The 14,346-nt window shown below is 50.1% G+C and overlaps 2 protein-coding genes across 3 annotated transcripts; one reads left to right on the plus strand and one right to left on the minus strand.

The window, feature by feature from the left end:
* Positions 1-149: 149 nt before the first annotated feature.
* On the minus strand, positions 150-5,822 carry DNALI1 (dynein axonemal light intermediate chain 1). The gene is made up of 6 exons (XM_081872485.1): positions 5,629-5,822; positions 5,373-5,509; positions 3,586-3,755; positions 2,723-2,901; positions 1,823-1,987; positions 150-501 (listed from the first exon to the last, which is right to left on the minus strand). The coding sequence occupies exons 1-6, from the start codon at positions 5,707-5,709 to the stop codon at positions 466-468; spliced, it is 768 nt and encodes a 255-aa protein (XP_081728611.1). The 5' UTR covers positions 5,710-5,822; the 3' UTR covers positions 150-465.
* A 148-nt stretch (positions 5,823-5,970) lies between these two features.
* Positions 5,971-14,327, plus strand: SNIP1 (Smad nuclear interacting protein 1). Of its 2 annotated transcripts, none has more exons than XM_081872469.1 (4): positions 5,971-6,955; positions 10,261-10,363; positions 10,701-11,278; positions 12,813-14,327. In XM_081872469.1, the coding sequence occupies exons 1-4, from the start codon at positions 6,876-6,878 to the stop codon at positions 13,075-13,077; spliced, it is 1,026 nt and encodes a 341-aa protein (XP_081728595.1). In that variant the 5' UTR covers positions 5,971-6,875; the 3' UTR covers positions 13,078-14,327. The 2 variants fall into 2 exon arrangements, with proteins under 2 accessions (XP_081728595.1, XP_081728594.1); XM_081872468.1 differs by lacking the exon at positions 5,971-6,955 and adding an exon at positions 9,216-9,292.
* The last annotated feature ends 19 nt before the right edge of the window (positions 14,328-14,346 follow it).

Below are 14,346 nucleotides of genomic sequence, written 5' to 3' on the forward strand. Positions count from 1 at the left end.
GTGGAAGTGGACAAATGCCAGCTCCCTCGGCCTGTAGAGCGAGAATGGGACTTAACTGTCAGGGGTACCTTTATCTTTATGTTCTTAAAGAGGCTGACTGGATATTTAAATATCAAGGAAACTCATGCCAATTAAGCAAACAGACCAAGTTTCAGAATTGTTTAGTTTAATGTGACTTTGTAGAGCCTTTGTCCTGCTGCGGGGCAGAGGCTTGCCTGGTAATAACAAACTGAAGTACTACTACATAAAAAAATACTTTTAAAAAATCTAGTTAGGGTAAACTGGTGAGGCAAATCCCAAGCCAGCTGAGAAATCACTAGAAGCAGAGAAGGGGAGCTGCTCCAAATGAGAGAGGGGGTGCAAATTAATTCTGGAACCTTTTTTAAAGAACTCTTGGAAGATATTCTTTTGTTTGCCACTCAGGAGGCACTCCCCCCTCCAGCCCTGGGCTGTTGGAAAGGTCCGCTACTTCTTTGGTGCAATGATGCCTTCAAGCTGCGCCTGAAAAGCAGAAAAATACAGACTAATTAATTACTCTCTCACTTTTGCCAGAAGGTGCACATCTAACAATCCACTGCTTCACTTGGAGGCTGCTGCAGTGCTGGGGGCTGAAACAAGTTGGAGTGGAGAGGGGGGTGTTGTTTGTTCTTGCATTCCTCATCCCATGTTTTATAAATTAAGTTTCTTTCATTCTTGGCAAGGAAATCTGTTGCTTTATGAGAAGAAAGTGGAGAGTTGGCACTGTTTCCTGGCTACAAAAGTCTCATTTCATAATGTAAAAGTACTAAAGAGGAAATTGAATCAAAGTTGCTGTAACAGTGGTTTGCATTCTCTGCTTTCATGACTGGCCGTGAAGCCCTTGGCTGTCTGAGGGCTGTGCTATGAACATCATTTCTGGGACTCAGGCTCACAACAGTGACTAGAGGCAACTTGATGCCCAATTAGGAAAAAAACACCACTGGCTGCCACTGAACAAGGAAGGGTTACTGGGGGCCACATCCAATTTTCTTGCTGGCTTTTCTTCCCTGCATGCCAGAAGCAGGCTCCACCAAGGAGGCAAATCTTTGGTAAGAAGAAAGTGTTTTCTGTCCCTCCACCCCAATCATAACCCCCCTAAATTACCTAAGGGACAGGTGGAAGGAAACAAGACTTCTAAGCACACAATACCCATTGTGAAGCATTCAAACAAGCCTCGATTTCCCATAAGTAGCCCTTTGAAACTTGGTAAAATATCCCACCCTGTCAACTGATGTGCTCAGTTCTGTATGATCTGGTTTTGATCAGACGGACTATGATTAAAGAGTACAGTTGCACTTCTGGGACCCTTAATAATGCCCCTCACTACTAGTGAAACATGTTGAACTTTCTACATAGCTGATCCTCTCAGCAAGTCTTAAGTCCTCTGATTAAGAATACCACTGCTGGTTAGCATATGGCTAACAGATTAGAATTAAGGACTCTGGCCTTCCAGACCAGGTTAAGGACTTTGGACATGCCTACATAAAGCCAGGCTCTGGTATTTTCTAACAAAACATACATTACTGGGAGGCCATGTAAATTGAGAGCTAGAAACTGGCCTGACCAAATCAACCTGGGTGTGTCCTGTGTATAACAGATGAGCAGGAAAGATGTAGCAACCCTCCCAAAGTCAGAAACCAATAGGTGATGGGGCGGGAAGGTTCCTAAAGTCTAAACGCAGAATCCTGTTAGGAGCGTAGAATTTGCTGTGGAGCTGGGAGCTGGGAGTCCAACAGAATTTGGATGTCTAAGAAAGAGTGGATGTCTTTATGCACCAATCCAGTCCCTGTCCCCTCTAACCAACCTTGAGCTGCTGATTTGTTCGTTTCAGGAACTGCACTTCTTCTGTGTGCTTCTTCTCTTCCACCTGCCGCCTTTCAAGTTCCCGTTTCTCAATGGCATCACACTTGGCCTTCTGCTCATTCACTTGCCTCTCCAAGTCCCGCTTCTCATCCTCTAAGTCTGCAATCTTGGAGCAAAAAACAGACCCACCAGGTTAGTGAGTGGCCACAAGAAGTGCAGTGTTACTTCTCCAGGCCTCCTGGAAGTGTCTTTACTGTCACCTAATAGAAGCAGGCAGGGATGCGGGTGGCGCTGTGGGTAAAACCTCAGTGCCTAGGACTTCCCGATCATATGGTTGGCAGTTTGAATCCCCGCGGCGGGGTGAGCTCCTGTCTTTCGGTCCCATCTCCTGCCCACCTAGCAGTTCGAAAGCACCCCTAAGTGCAAGTAGATAGATAGGTACCGCTTTATAGCGGGAAGGTAAACAGCGTTTCCGTGTGCTGCGCTGGTGCTGGCTCGCTAGAGCAGCTTCGTCACGCTGGCCACGTGACCCAGAAGTGTCTTCGGACAGCACTGGCCCCTGGCCTCTTAAGTGAGATGGGCGCACAACCCTAGAGTCGGACACGACTAGCCCGTACGGGCAGGGGTACCTTTACCTTTAATAGAAGCAGGCAGGATGTGTGACAGTAATTACTATTCAGGCGGTTCCCACGGCTTGCTCACCCTAGGCAGCTCAGCCTTGGAGCTGATGATTCTCCTTCGCAAAGTTGCAATAAGATGCACTGCACACACACATCTGCACAACTATAAGCAAGTGGTAGACTTCATGCTTGCCAAGAAGCTTTGAGGCCCAAACCAACTCTGCCTTTCTTTCCCCAACTAAGACCGTGCAGCAGTGGGAGATGTTGGCCTCCACACTTACTCTCCTTTCCATATCAGACTTGCCCTGCTCAGCCTGCAGTGCCTTCCTCATGCCAAAGGCAACACTGCTCTCATACAGGGTCTGGTAAGCAGCAATTGTCATCCGGATCTCGTCTCGCACTCGCAACAGCAGCAGCCCCCGCTCTGCACAGTTGATGGTCACCTCTCGGATCAGCTCATCTGCAAGGGAAGAGTTGCGAATGAGGCTTTGCATGGGAAAAGTCTGGGCTGATGCTCTTTCTCCCACCCACCTCCAGAGGTTGGAAGCTAGGGACTCATGACTGCCTTAAAGGACAAGAATTCTTCAGTGTTTGGTGTTCCAGCTTGCGAGCAAGTTAATGGCTCTAACTTAGGTTTCAAAGCTGTACTTGTAGCAGCAACAAAGTTGATCAGGGAGGCTTTTCCTAGGAAGATGAACTACAGTTATTTAGGAGGCAGGTTAAAGAGAAATGGATAAGCAGAAAGGGGTGTATTTTGGGGGTGAGGGCGGGATGGGAAATAACACTATAGTGTGTTACAGTGGTACCTCCGGTTGCGAACGGGATCTGTTCCAGAGGTCCGGCCAGATCCCGAGGTTTTCGCAACTCGAGGATCACTTATATGCATGCGCATGGCAGTAGACCGCTTCTGCGCATGAGTGTGCGGCAAAACACTTCCAGGTTTGCCACTTTTGCAACCTGAAGTTTACGTTACCCGAGGGTAATGTAACCCGAGGTGCTACTGTATTTTAATTGGAAGAGGTGTAGGACTAGAACTGGGGGTGAGGATGTGACAAATCATTGAAACGAGGACCTGGGACTCATGCCCTCATTTTCTGGATGAGATTGTGCATGCGGAGAGGGCTGGCTCTGTTCACTCACTCACCAAAGCACTGGGAGTACAGCTCTCGCCTCACAGGGCAGATGCCTGTCTCACGGGCCTGGCGCTGCTGGAGTTTGAGGTCCAGCTGTTCCTGCAGATGCACCACATCCATGCGTGTGCTGGGGGTGCTCGACACCTGCTGGATCCATAGCTGGTTCTCTTCCACCCATTCTCTACACCAAAGCAAGCAGAGAGAGGCTAGGATTCAAGGAGACCAAGCAGGCTCACTTTATGTTTTGGTAATGAAAGAGACATTTCCAGTGGCTTCTAAATCTTAGAAAGGAGACAGCAACCCAAAGCCTGTTCAGACCTCAGTTTATCATGGATTGTGAATTCCTCGTGCCTCCATCATTCTCAACCTAAAGTGTCCTCTTCAAACTACTGCTGTCCCATACCTAAAGGTAAAGGTACCCCTGCCCGTACGGGCCAGTCGTGTCCAACTCCAGGGTTGCGCGCCCATCTCGCTTAAGTGGCCGGGGGCCAGCGCTGTCTGAAGACACTTCCGGGTCACGTGGCCAGCGTGACAAGCTGCATCTGGAGAGCCAGCGCAGCACACGGAAACGCCGTTTACCTTCCCGCTAGTAAGCGGTTCCTATTTATCTACTTGCACCCAGGGGTGCTTTCGAACTGCTAGGTTGGCAGGTGCTGAGACCGAGCAACAGGAGCGCACCCCGCCGCGGGGATTCGAACCGCCGACCTGACGATCGGCAAGTCCTAGGTGCTGAGGTTTTACCCACAGCGCCACCCGCGTCCCGGGGGTGCCATACCTAGTCCTCCCTAAATAGAGATTCCCATGCTTTGAAAATTTGAATACAAGAGCTACATCAGTTGTATAAGGAAACTCCAGATTTAGGGAAGAGAAAGTGAGTGACAGCAGTAGTTGGAAGAAAACATGTAGAGGAGGACATGGGCATAGCCAAGTGGGGGGCAGCTGACCCCATAAATCAGTAAAAATACTTAACTGAGGTCCCCCCAACGCAAAGCCTTCCCCCCCAACAGAAATCCTGGCTATGCCCGTGGAGGAGGGGGAATTAAAGGGGGCACGGGGGAGGGGTTCATAATCCACATTAAGGTGATGAATGGATGGCTCCATGTCCAAGGGCATTAAGAACACTGTAGCCTCCACTCCTTGAGCTGCTTGGATCTGAGTGCACTGTGAGTAGACCTGTAACTGCAGGATGGAGCTGCAGCTCAGTACAGTGGTACCTCTGGTTGCGAACGGGATCCATTCTGGAGGCCCGTTAGCAACATGAAAAGATTGCAACCCGCAGCGGCGCATTTGCGGGTTGTGATCCGCTGCTTCTGAGCATGACGTCATTTTATGCTTCTGCGCATGCGGCGAAACCTGGAAGTAACCCTTTCCGGTACTTCCGGGTCGCTGCGGGACGTAACCTGAAAGAACATAACATAAAGTGGATGTAACATGAGGTATAGCTGCATTTGGGTGGGTGCGGATGTTTATAACCCTCTAAAGCTGCCAGTTCAGCATGCATCTGCAGAGGAAGTTTTTTTTTTTTTTGCTGTTGCTACTATAGAGAAGATGCAGACTTCTCATGCAGAGCGAGGTAGCTGGGCAGTGGGTGCTTGCCATGCCTGGAATGAACGGGGACCCGACCCCCCAATAAAGAATAGAGCTTCCTTGCTGGCCTCTACTGTGGTGGGGAGCCCTCCAGGACTGGTAGCTCAGCTGCCCCTCCGGCCCCAGCAGGAGGGGGGGGGGGACTCGCGAGGCCCCTGCCCAGGAGCCACTTGGTTTCGGACCCAACCCACTCACAGAGCCTGCATCTCACCTGGGGGGCAGGATGGCGTTGAGGATCTCCTCGGGCTGCTTGGTGGCGTCTACAGTGGGCGGCGGGGTCTTGCCCTTCGGCGTCGGGACGGGCCCCGGCGGAGGCCCCACCTGCGGGCTCGCCTTCAGCGGACGCGCCTGCGGAGAAGGAGGAGGAGAAGACGGAGACAGAGGCAAGTGGAGCGGGGCTGGCTGGGGTGAGCGGAGGGGCTCCGTGCACGGAGCTCAGACCCAGCCGCCATCCCCCCGGGACGTACCTTGGGCGAGCGCTTATCAGTGTTGCGGCTGACCAGCACCGGCGTCTCATAGCGGAGCAGGGAGTCCGCGGGCGGGATCATGATGGCGGCGGCGGCTCCTTTCCTCCTCCGGGCGGGCCCGGCTTTCGCCCCGGGACCTGTTGTGCTAAGGTTGGCATAGCGACGGCGACCGGGCTCGGACAGGAAGCCCAGTCACATGACACGCTCCAGCCCGCGCCTGCGCAGAAATGCACCGCGGCCGCCGCATCTACAACACGGCAGCCTAGAGACACGCAGGAGCCGAAAGGGTTCGTGAGAGTAGCGCCATCTGCGCCGACTTCCGGGTACCGTGGACCGCTGCCCCGTTCCTCCCGAGAGGCAAGCAGAGAAGAGCCGCTCCCGGCTAAGCACGGGGTTGTTCTTGCTTGAATCCTTCTTAACATAGTCCAGTGCGGGTATTCTTGCTATTTTCCTTTGCACACGAAAACTGTCCTGCAAAGCAGCTTAGCAGCAACAATCCCTGAGGCTGGGACTGGAAGAGAGGAGAAGGGGAGAGAGAGGAGCGGAGCGGTCACCTGCTCAGGATGAGCCTGTCCTTGTTTTCAACCCCCGCCTCCGACTGTCCCTGCCCTTCATGGAAAGGGCTTGGAGGTCTGTGAGCTTAGTTAGGCGCGGCTGGCGAGCACAAGCGGCGGGGCATTCTACGTGGTGGCCCCGCAGTCGCGAGCCTCACTTCTGGGTCACGTCTAGAGCTGTTTCGGAAAGGATTGAGAAGCATCTCCTTTCTCCCAGTGATAGATTCCGTATTTATCGCGCCTCCCTCCGTCTGCAGTGCTTCAGCGCTTCACACACGGCTTTGGGGGGGGAGCTTCCTGCTCTCTCTCTCTCTCGTTTGTTATGAAAAAGCAATAAATGAACCCATTAAGTGAAGACGAAACTTGGCCCTCCAGCTGTTTTGGGACTACAATTCTCATCTTCGCTGACCACTGGTCCTGTTAGCTAGGGATGATGGGAGCTGTAGTCCCCAAACAGCTGGGGGGCCAAGTTTGGCCATCACTGCATGATTAAGTCTTATCAGTGGCCGCCAGGGGGCGTCTGACCACGACTAGTCGACTCCAGACAACTCCGCTCACAGGGCAAACCATAGAGCGCACAGTAGGTAGAGCGGCATCGAGCCTGGCTGGGAAGTGTTTCTCGATAGTGACACCGGCGACGACCTGGAAGCGGAAGCGGGAGGAAAAGAAGAAAGAGAGGAGGTCGGCGGTGTTATGGAGGAGCCGCAGCGTCGGCGGAAGCGGAGCCCGCGCGGAAGCCACTCGCCGCCGCCGGGGAACTCGGGGGCCGGCAGGTGATGATGCCCGGGGGTGGCGGGGATGGGCTCAGAAGCTCCTGTGTCTTGTGAGGGGAAGGGGCCCGGCCCAGCGCCGCCTCCTCCTCCACTGGCGCTCCGTGGGGAAGGGGGGACGCGAGGCCGTGGGCCGACTCGCTTTATTTGCCCTTTGCCTTATAAAAAGGAGCCTTGAAGGACCGAGAGTCGGTGTGCTGTACTGGTTAAGAGTGTCGGACATGGGAGAGACCGGGGTTCAATAATAATAATAATAATAATTTATTATTTGTACCCCGCCTATCTGGCTGGGTTTCCCCAGCCACTCTGGGCGGCTTCCAACAAAGATGAAAAATACACTAAAATGTCACATATTAAAAACTTCCCTGAACAGGGCTGCCTTCAGATGTCTTCTGAATGTCAGGTAGTTGTTTATCGCTTTCACATCTGCTGGAAGGGCGTTCCACAGGGCGGGCGCCACTACCGAGAAGGCCCTCTGCCTGGTTCCCTGTAGCTTTGCTTCTTGCAGTGAGGGAACCGCCAGAAGGCCCTCGGAGCTGGACCTCAGTGTCCGGGCAGAACGATGGGGGGGTGGAGACGCTCCTTCAGATATACTGGACCGAGGCCATTTAGGGCTTTAAAGGTCAGCACCAACACTTTGAATTGTGCTCGGAAACGTATTGGGAGCCAATGTAGGTCTTTCAAGACCGGTGTTATATGGTCTCGGTGGCCGCTCCCAGTCACCAGTCTAGCTGCCGCGTTCTGGATTAGTTGTAGTTTCCGGGTCACCTTCAAAGGTAGCCCCACGTAGAGTGCATTGCAGTAGTCCAAGCGGGAGATAACCAGAGCATGCACCACTCTGGCAAGACAGTCCGCAGGTAGATAGGGTCTCAGCCTACGTACCAGATGGAGCTGGTAAACAGCTGCCCTGGATACAGATTTGACCTGTGCCTCCATGGACAGCTGTGAGTCCAAAATGACTCCCAGGCTGCGCACCTGGTCCTTCAGGGGCACAGTTACCCCTTTCAGGACCAGGGAATCCTCCACACCTGCCCGCCTCCTGTCCCCCCAAAACAGTACTTCTGTCTTGTCAGGATTCAACCTCAATCTGTTAGCCGCCATCCATTCTCCAACCGCCTCCAGACACTCACACAGGACCTTCACCGCCTTCACTGGTTCTGATTTAAAGGCGAGGTAGAGCTGGGTATCATCCGCATACTGATGAACACCCAGCCCAAACCTCCTGATGATCTCTCCCAGCGGCTGCATGTAAATGTTGAAAAGCATGGGGGAGAGGACAGAACCCTGAGGCACCCCACAAGTGAGAGCCCAGGGGTCTGGACACTCATCCCCCCCCACCACTTTCTGAACACGGCCCAGGAGGAAGGAGTGGAACCACTGTATGACAGTGCCCCCAGCTCCCAGCCCCTCAAGACGGTCCAGAAGGATGTTATGGTCAATGGTATCAAACGCCGCTGAGAGATCCAGCAGAACTAGGAAACAGCTCTCACCTTTGTCCCTAGCCCGCCGGAGATGATCAACCAGTGCGACCAAGGCAGTTTCAGTCCCATGATGAGGCCTGAATCCCGACTGGAAGGGATCCAAATGGTCCGCTTCTTCCAGGCGTGCCTGGAGTTGTTCAGCAACCACTCGCTCAATCACCTTGCCCAAGAATGGAAGATTTGAGACTGGGCGATAATTGGCCATCGTGGCCGCATCTAAAGATGGTTTTTTAAGAAGCAGATATGATATGATGTTTGTTTGTTTGTTGGTGTGTTATGCCTAATAAAGGATTTTGAATTGAATTGAAAGAAGCGGTTTAATAACTGCCTCTTTCAGCGGGTCTGGGAAGGCTCCCTCGCAGAGGGAAGCATTCACCACCCCACGAAGCCCATCGCCCAGTCCTTCCCGGCTAGCTTTTATAAGCCAGGATGGGCAAGGATCCAGGAGACAGGTGGTTGGCTTCACTCATCCAAGCAGCCTGTCCACATCCTCGGAGGTAACAGATTGGAATTCATCCCACACAACTTGACCAGACAGGACTCTAGCACTCTCCCTCCCTGGCCCTGCTCCCACGGTGGAGTCTACTTCTTTCCGAATCTGAGCGATTTTATCTGCAAAAAACTTTGCAAAATCATTGCAGGAGATCATGTGGCCCCCGCTCGGCCATGAAGCTCCCTGGGTGACCAGTCACTGCCTTCTCTCAACCTAAGTTGCCTCACAGGGTAGCTGGCAGCATGTTTGCCACCTTGAGCTCCATGCCTAAAAAAGGTGGGATATGAAGACAACGAATAATACAATGGTCTCCGGGCAACTTTTTCCTATTCAAGTCTGGCTTGACTGGCTTTGCAAGAAGGTGAGGTAGGGCAGAATGACAATTATGGGAAATGTGGGTTAAGTGCTTCTGTAGTGGCATTGGGCTTTGATTAGATAACACACATTAGGGAAACTGAGTTTCACCTGTTGACTGTGAGAGTGGTGCTACACATACTAGCCTTTGCCAGCGTGGTGCCCTCCAGATGTTTTGCACTGCAACTCCCAGCAAGTACAGTATGCCCCCTCAACTGTGAAGGTCTCCTTATCCCACTGGCCTTCACCTCAGATCTTGCTTAAGCATAGGAGGAATTGCAGACAGCGGAAAGATACAGGAAGCCCTCACAGCCCCCTGTCTTTGTGTCACCTGCTGTCTCTTTAAATAGTTGTTGGCTTTATTTGCTGTTTTGTTATGCTTCCTGGTTGCGTTTTTATCTTCTGTACTTTGTTGATTTAACTTTATTTAAGCTGCCTTGTGGGACGCGGGTGGCGCTGTGGGTAAAACCTCAGTGCCTAGGACTTGCCGATCGCATGGTCGGCAGTTCGAATCCCTGCGTCGGGGTTAGCTCCCGTCTTTCAGTCCCAGCTCCTGCCCACCTAGCAGTTCGAAAGCACCCCTAAGTGCAAGTAGATAAATAGGTACCGCTTTATAGCGGGAAGGTAAACGGCGTTTCCGTGTGCTGCACTGGTGCTGGCTCGCCAGAGCAGCTTTGTCACGCTGGCCAAGTGACCCGGAAGTGTCTCCGGACAGCGCTGGCCCCCAGCCTCTTAAGTGAGATGGGCGCACAACCCTAGAGTCGGACACGACTGGCCCGTAAAGGCAGGGGTACCTTTACCTTTTAAGCTGCCTTGTATGATTCTGCAAATGTCGGGTATATATTCCTTATTGATGCCCCACTCTCACCTCTGAATTGCTGTATACCAGACCACAGTGGATCAAGTGTGTTGACTTGCATGTGCCTTTTTTTTGCTGATGGGAATTCATGTGCTTAACCTTGGTTTCATATCTTTAAAAGGTCACAGTCAAAAAGAAAAAACAAGTCCTCAAACAAAAAAAGCAAATCCCCCCGAGAGAAAAGAAGCCGAAGTCCGCATCATGTGATACCTAAAGTAAAGCAGGTAACTGGGCATACCAGATAAAATTGACAGAAGCTTTGTATTGTATTGTACACTTGGGATTAAAGCAAGTACGGACAACTTGAGGAAACAAAAGTTACTGGTGTAAAAAAAAAAAAAGCTAAACAAACACTAGCAATGACAGCATTAATGGCAGCATTAGATTGTGCAATAGCTTAATTTTTCCAAACAGACCTTGTAGTGTGGCTATTAAATTCAGCATGCTGTGATAACAGTTTTACAGTTTTAGAAAATATATGAAAAGCTGAAACCATTTTACTTATTTATACTCATGAACAGAACTTTTAAAAACTTGCCTTTTGCTATTGCCCTAATGTAGGAGCGAGAAGAACGCTCCCAGAGGGGGCATGAGGAGCGTCCACATCGAGACCACTCTGAGCCGGGCCACAGGCGGGAAAGAAGCAATGACCGAGACAGACATCGGGACCATTCTGGCCGAAGGAAGCCCCACCGGGATCAGCCTGGGGGCCACGAAAGGGAGAGGGACGGTCATCGCTTCCAGGTTCAGCAGGCACAGAGGGAATTATATAATGAGCAACGTCGGGAGCGCCGGGAGCAGGCAGAAGCCAGCGGTGACGAAGAGAATCCAGGGGCAGAGGGGTCACACAGCACAGACAAAGAGCCAGGGAATAAAGAGAAACCAAGCTTTGAACTGTCTGGTGCACTTCTGGAGGATTCCAATACGTTCCGTGGTGTCGTGATCAAATACAGCGAGCCCCCAGAAGCACGGATCCCCAAGAAGCGGTGGCGTTTGTATCCTTTCAAGAACGACGAGGTTCTCCCAGTTATGTACATTCACAGGCAGAGTGCCTACCTGCTGGGCAGGCACCGACGCATTGCTGATATCCCTATTGACCACCCCTCCTGCTCAAAACAACACGCTGTCTTTCAGTACCGGTAAGTCTTGGCCCAGGTGTGTGTGTGGATATGTAGCTGCTTAGGAGCCTCTATGAGTAGCTGTTAATTTCAAGTTAGCTATTAATACTCCCCACTTACTGGCTGGGATCTATACAGCAAGAGACAGTATTAAGGACTTTGGATACATCATTTTATTGATAAATACGCCCTGTAATTGCTACCTCCATGTTGTCCTGCCCCTCTCCAGCAAATTTATGCCAAATACATTCATCTGCTGTCGTTTTGACCGTAGCTCCTCTTTCCTGGTACACTATGTCGCTATTGAGAAAGTATCCTTGCTTTAAAGCTCCTTGCCTGCAATTTGATGTCAGCCTTGTCTCCTAGTAAAGCCCTTCTAATTCCTTCACCTTGGGACAAACAAGCAACAAGTCCCAAGCAAGTGTCGGGGAGCTTCTAGCCCAAGGACCTAATTAAGCCTGGCACAGGTCCCAGTTTGGTCCATGAAACTGTTCCCCACAGACTACAGTCACCTGCTCCCCATTTGGCCTTACATAGAGGATGTGAAGTGTGGGGCAGGTATAGACACGGTTATAAAGGATTTAACCTAAGCTCCCAATTGTTCCTTTGCAAGCAGGTTCTTTGTTGGTGCTGATAGGAACTCCCTAGCATAGCTGAGGGGACTTGCATTGTTTGCAGGAAGAGGTTTGGATTCAAACCTTCTTGGAACAGAGAATTTTTTTTCTCTGCAGAGGGGGAAATGCTTTGTTTATGGAGAAAGCAGCTTGAACCCAAACCACTTTCTTGAGAATGACTTCAAAGGAGCTGCCTCTGACTGCCAATCAGTGGTTACAGCAAGTCCCTTTGAAGGCATGCTCCTTTGAACTTCAACATGTGCATGTGCCAGTCATCTGGTAGTATTATGACGTTGGCAGAGGGTGGGGGAATTAAGGGCCAGCCTTGACAAACCTGGTAAACTAATGGAAGCCAGTGCAACAGAGCTTACCCTCCCTATGCCTCCTCCAGATCTCTTAAGGGTCAGGAGAACCCCCAGAGCAGCACCCAGGAGACATGGGGCTTGCCAAGCTGTACTTGGCAAGCAGAAATATTTGTGTTGACAGAACAGTCGTAAGAGCATGACTTTGAATTCCTATCTAAGGATCTGGTCCACTGGGTGGTTCCTATTCCCCATTCCTGATATGCTGAATAGTGTGAGGACTGGGAGTGATCAGAAATTGCAATTATGGGGCATATTGAAGGTTTAAAACCAGAGCAGAGCTTATGGGGCTTTAAGTTCATTATCAATAGTTCCACTAAAGATTAGGGCAGCTACAAATTTCTCAAGGTGGAAAGGGCCACAGCTGATCTCCTTGAGCAAAGCAGTCACAACTAAATAGCTCTTCTTCCTGAATAAGCACACAGGTCTCTGCTGTCAGTTATGTTCAAAGGAGTTTTATGTTTTAAGATGTGCTCCACAGGGTTGTTGTGGGATGCTGGAAGCTGGGAGAAATCTTAACGAAGTTGGGCTCCCATATATTATGCTGTTAATCAGTACAAATCTCTTGTTTCTTACAAGGCTTGTGGAATACACCCGCCCTGATGGCACAGTGGGCCGGAAGGTAAAACCCTACATTATTGACCTTGGCTCAGGCAATGGCACATTTCTGAACAACCAGCGCATTGAGCCTCAGCGCTACTACGAACTGAAAGAGAAGGATGTCCTGAAATTTGGGTTCAGTAGCAGGGAGTATGTTCTGCTCCATGAGTCATCAGATACCTCAGAGGTGGACCAGAAGGCAGAGGAGGAGGATGAGGAGGAAGAGGAGGAAGAATCCACCTGACAGCCCATCAGGGGGTGGACTTAACCTTTCTCTGCAGCTGAGCCTCAGATCCTTTGTGTGGACTGAAGCATTGCTGCCCCGATGCCTCTCACTGCCTTAAAATCTGCTGCCTTTGGCTAGTCATGTTAATTTGTGAACTTCTCACACACTCAGTTGATGGTTATGGGCACTGAAGTAGAGCCAACTGTTGCTTTTCAAATGGTTTGGGTTAATCAGAAGGTGCTAGGAAAGCGAGGTCACTTTTGATGCCCAGCTGACATCGCAGCTGTGTTGCTAGAGTTTCTCAATGTATCTTTTAATTTAAGACTCTGAAACAAGAAACCACTCTGTACAAAAATTGCCTTTTCCAAACAAACAGGTTATTTTGCTTCTCCCCTCCCCTTTTATTTTTTTGCTTGCACACAGTTTTTTTTTTTAAATGATAGGTGCAACTTTTTTTTAAGGCCAAAAAAAAAAAAAAAAGAATTTTGGTTTAAAGCCTGTTGGATGTTCTGTAATGTCTCTAGCAGTTCGATTTATTAATGTGTTGAGGTAAAAGAACTTGCAAAAAATTGTGTAGATTTCTGAGATTCATGTAGGAAATTGTGCATCAAAATACATTTTCAGGGATATACTTTCCAGATCTGTGGCAGTTGAATCTGGAGTGAAAAGGAAGTTTTCTGTCTCCTCTGTCTGGCTTTCTTACCACTGAGGGGAAGGGAGCATTAAGTTTGTTTCTCAGGCACCTGTATTACCCCATGAATAATTTTGCACTTAGCATGGTGGATAGTTTCCAAAAAACATTTAAGTAAGTTTAATTTCCTTTCTTTCAATGTGGATGCTACTATATTTTTGTCTTACTGATAGCAAGAAGCAGGAGGTGTATTAGTGTTGTACGAAGGGAGGTGGAAGAGACCTTTGCCCACAACCCTTTTGCACTCTGAAAACTTGTGCACAGGTTCTGTAGCTGCAGTTTTGTGTGTAGCTGCCTTAAAATAAAGGAAACACAACTTGCTGTGTGTTGGGGTAGTAACTTTTCCTACTGCCCCACACTTTCTGAGAGCACCTCCTGTTTGCATAAATGTACCATGTGCATAGGGTTGTGTGCATGTCTAGAAGAATATTAGGATAAAGTTTAGCATGTAAATATGGGGCCAAAATGCAGATTTTCAAGCTTTTAGGTGATGGAGATGGTTTTGGACAGCAGTATTGCCTTTCCCAGGAGTCCCTATTTTCTTTTTTAAATAAAGGATTTGTAAATTTAGCTTGAACATGTTCATATTGCTGTGG

Source organism: Podarcis erhardii, assembly GCF_964252035.2.
Source record: "Podarcis erhardii genome assembly, chromosome: 7".
Lineage (NCBI taxonomy): Eukaryota > Metazoa > Chordata > Lepidosauria > Squamata > Lacertidae > Podarcis > Podarcis erhardii.

What these genes read in the sequence shown, in the direction of transcription:
- DNALI1 (XM_081872485.1), bottom strand. Translation starts at nt 5,709, where the DNA reads ATGATCCCGCCCGCGGACTCCCTGCTCCGCTATGAGACGCCGGTGCTG. An exon ending in CTGATAAGCGCTCGCCCAAG is followed by an intron (nt 5,510 to 5,628) that starts GTACGTCCCGGG and finishes CCTTCTCCGCAG; the next exon opens with GCGCGTCCGCTGAAGGCGAG. An exon ending in AACGCCATCCTGCCCCCCAG is followed by an intron (nt 3,756 to 5,372) that starts GTGAGATGCAGG and finishes GCTTTGGTGTAG; the next exon opens with AGAATGGGTGGAAGAGAACC.
- SNIP1 (XM_081872469.1), top strand. Translation starts at nt 6,876, where the DNA reads ATGGAGGAGCCGCAGCGTCGGCGGAAGCGGAGCCCGCGCGGAAGCCAC. An exon ending in TGATACCTAAAGTAAAGCAG is followed by an intron (nt 10,364 to 10,700) that starts GTAACTGGGCAT and finishes GCCCTAATGTAG; the next exon opens with GAGCGAGAAGAACGCTCCCA. An exon ending in CACGCTGTCTTTCAGTACCG is followed by an intron (nt 11,279 to 12,812) that starts GTAAGTCTTGGC and finishes GTTTCTTACAAG; the next exon opens with GCTTGTGGAATACACCCGCC.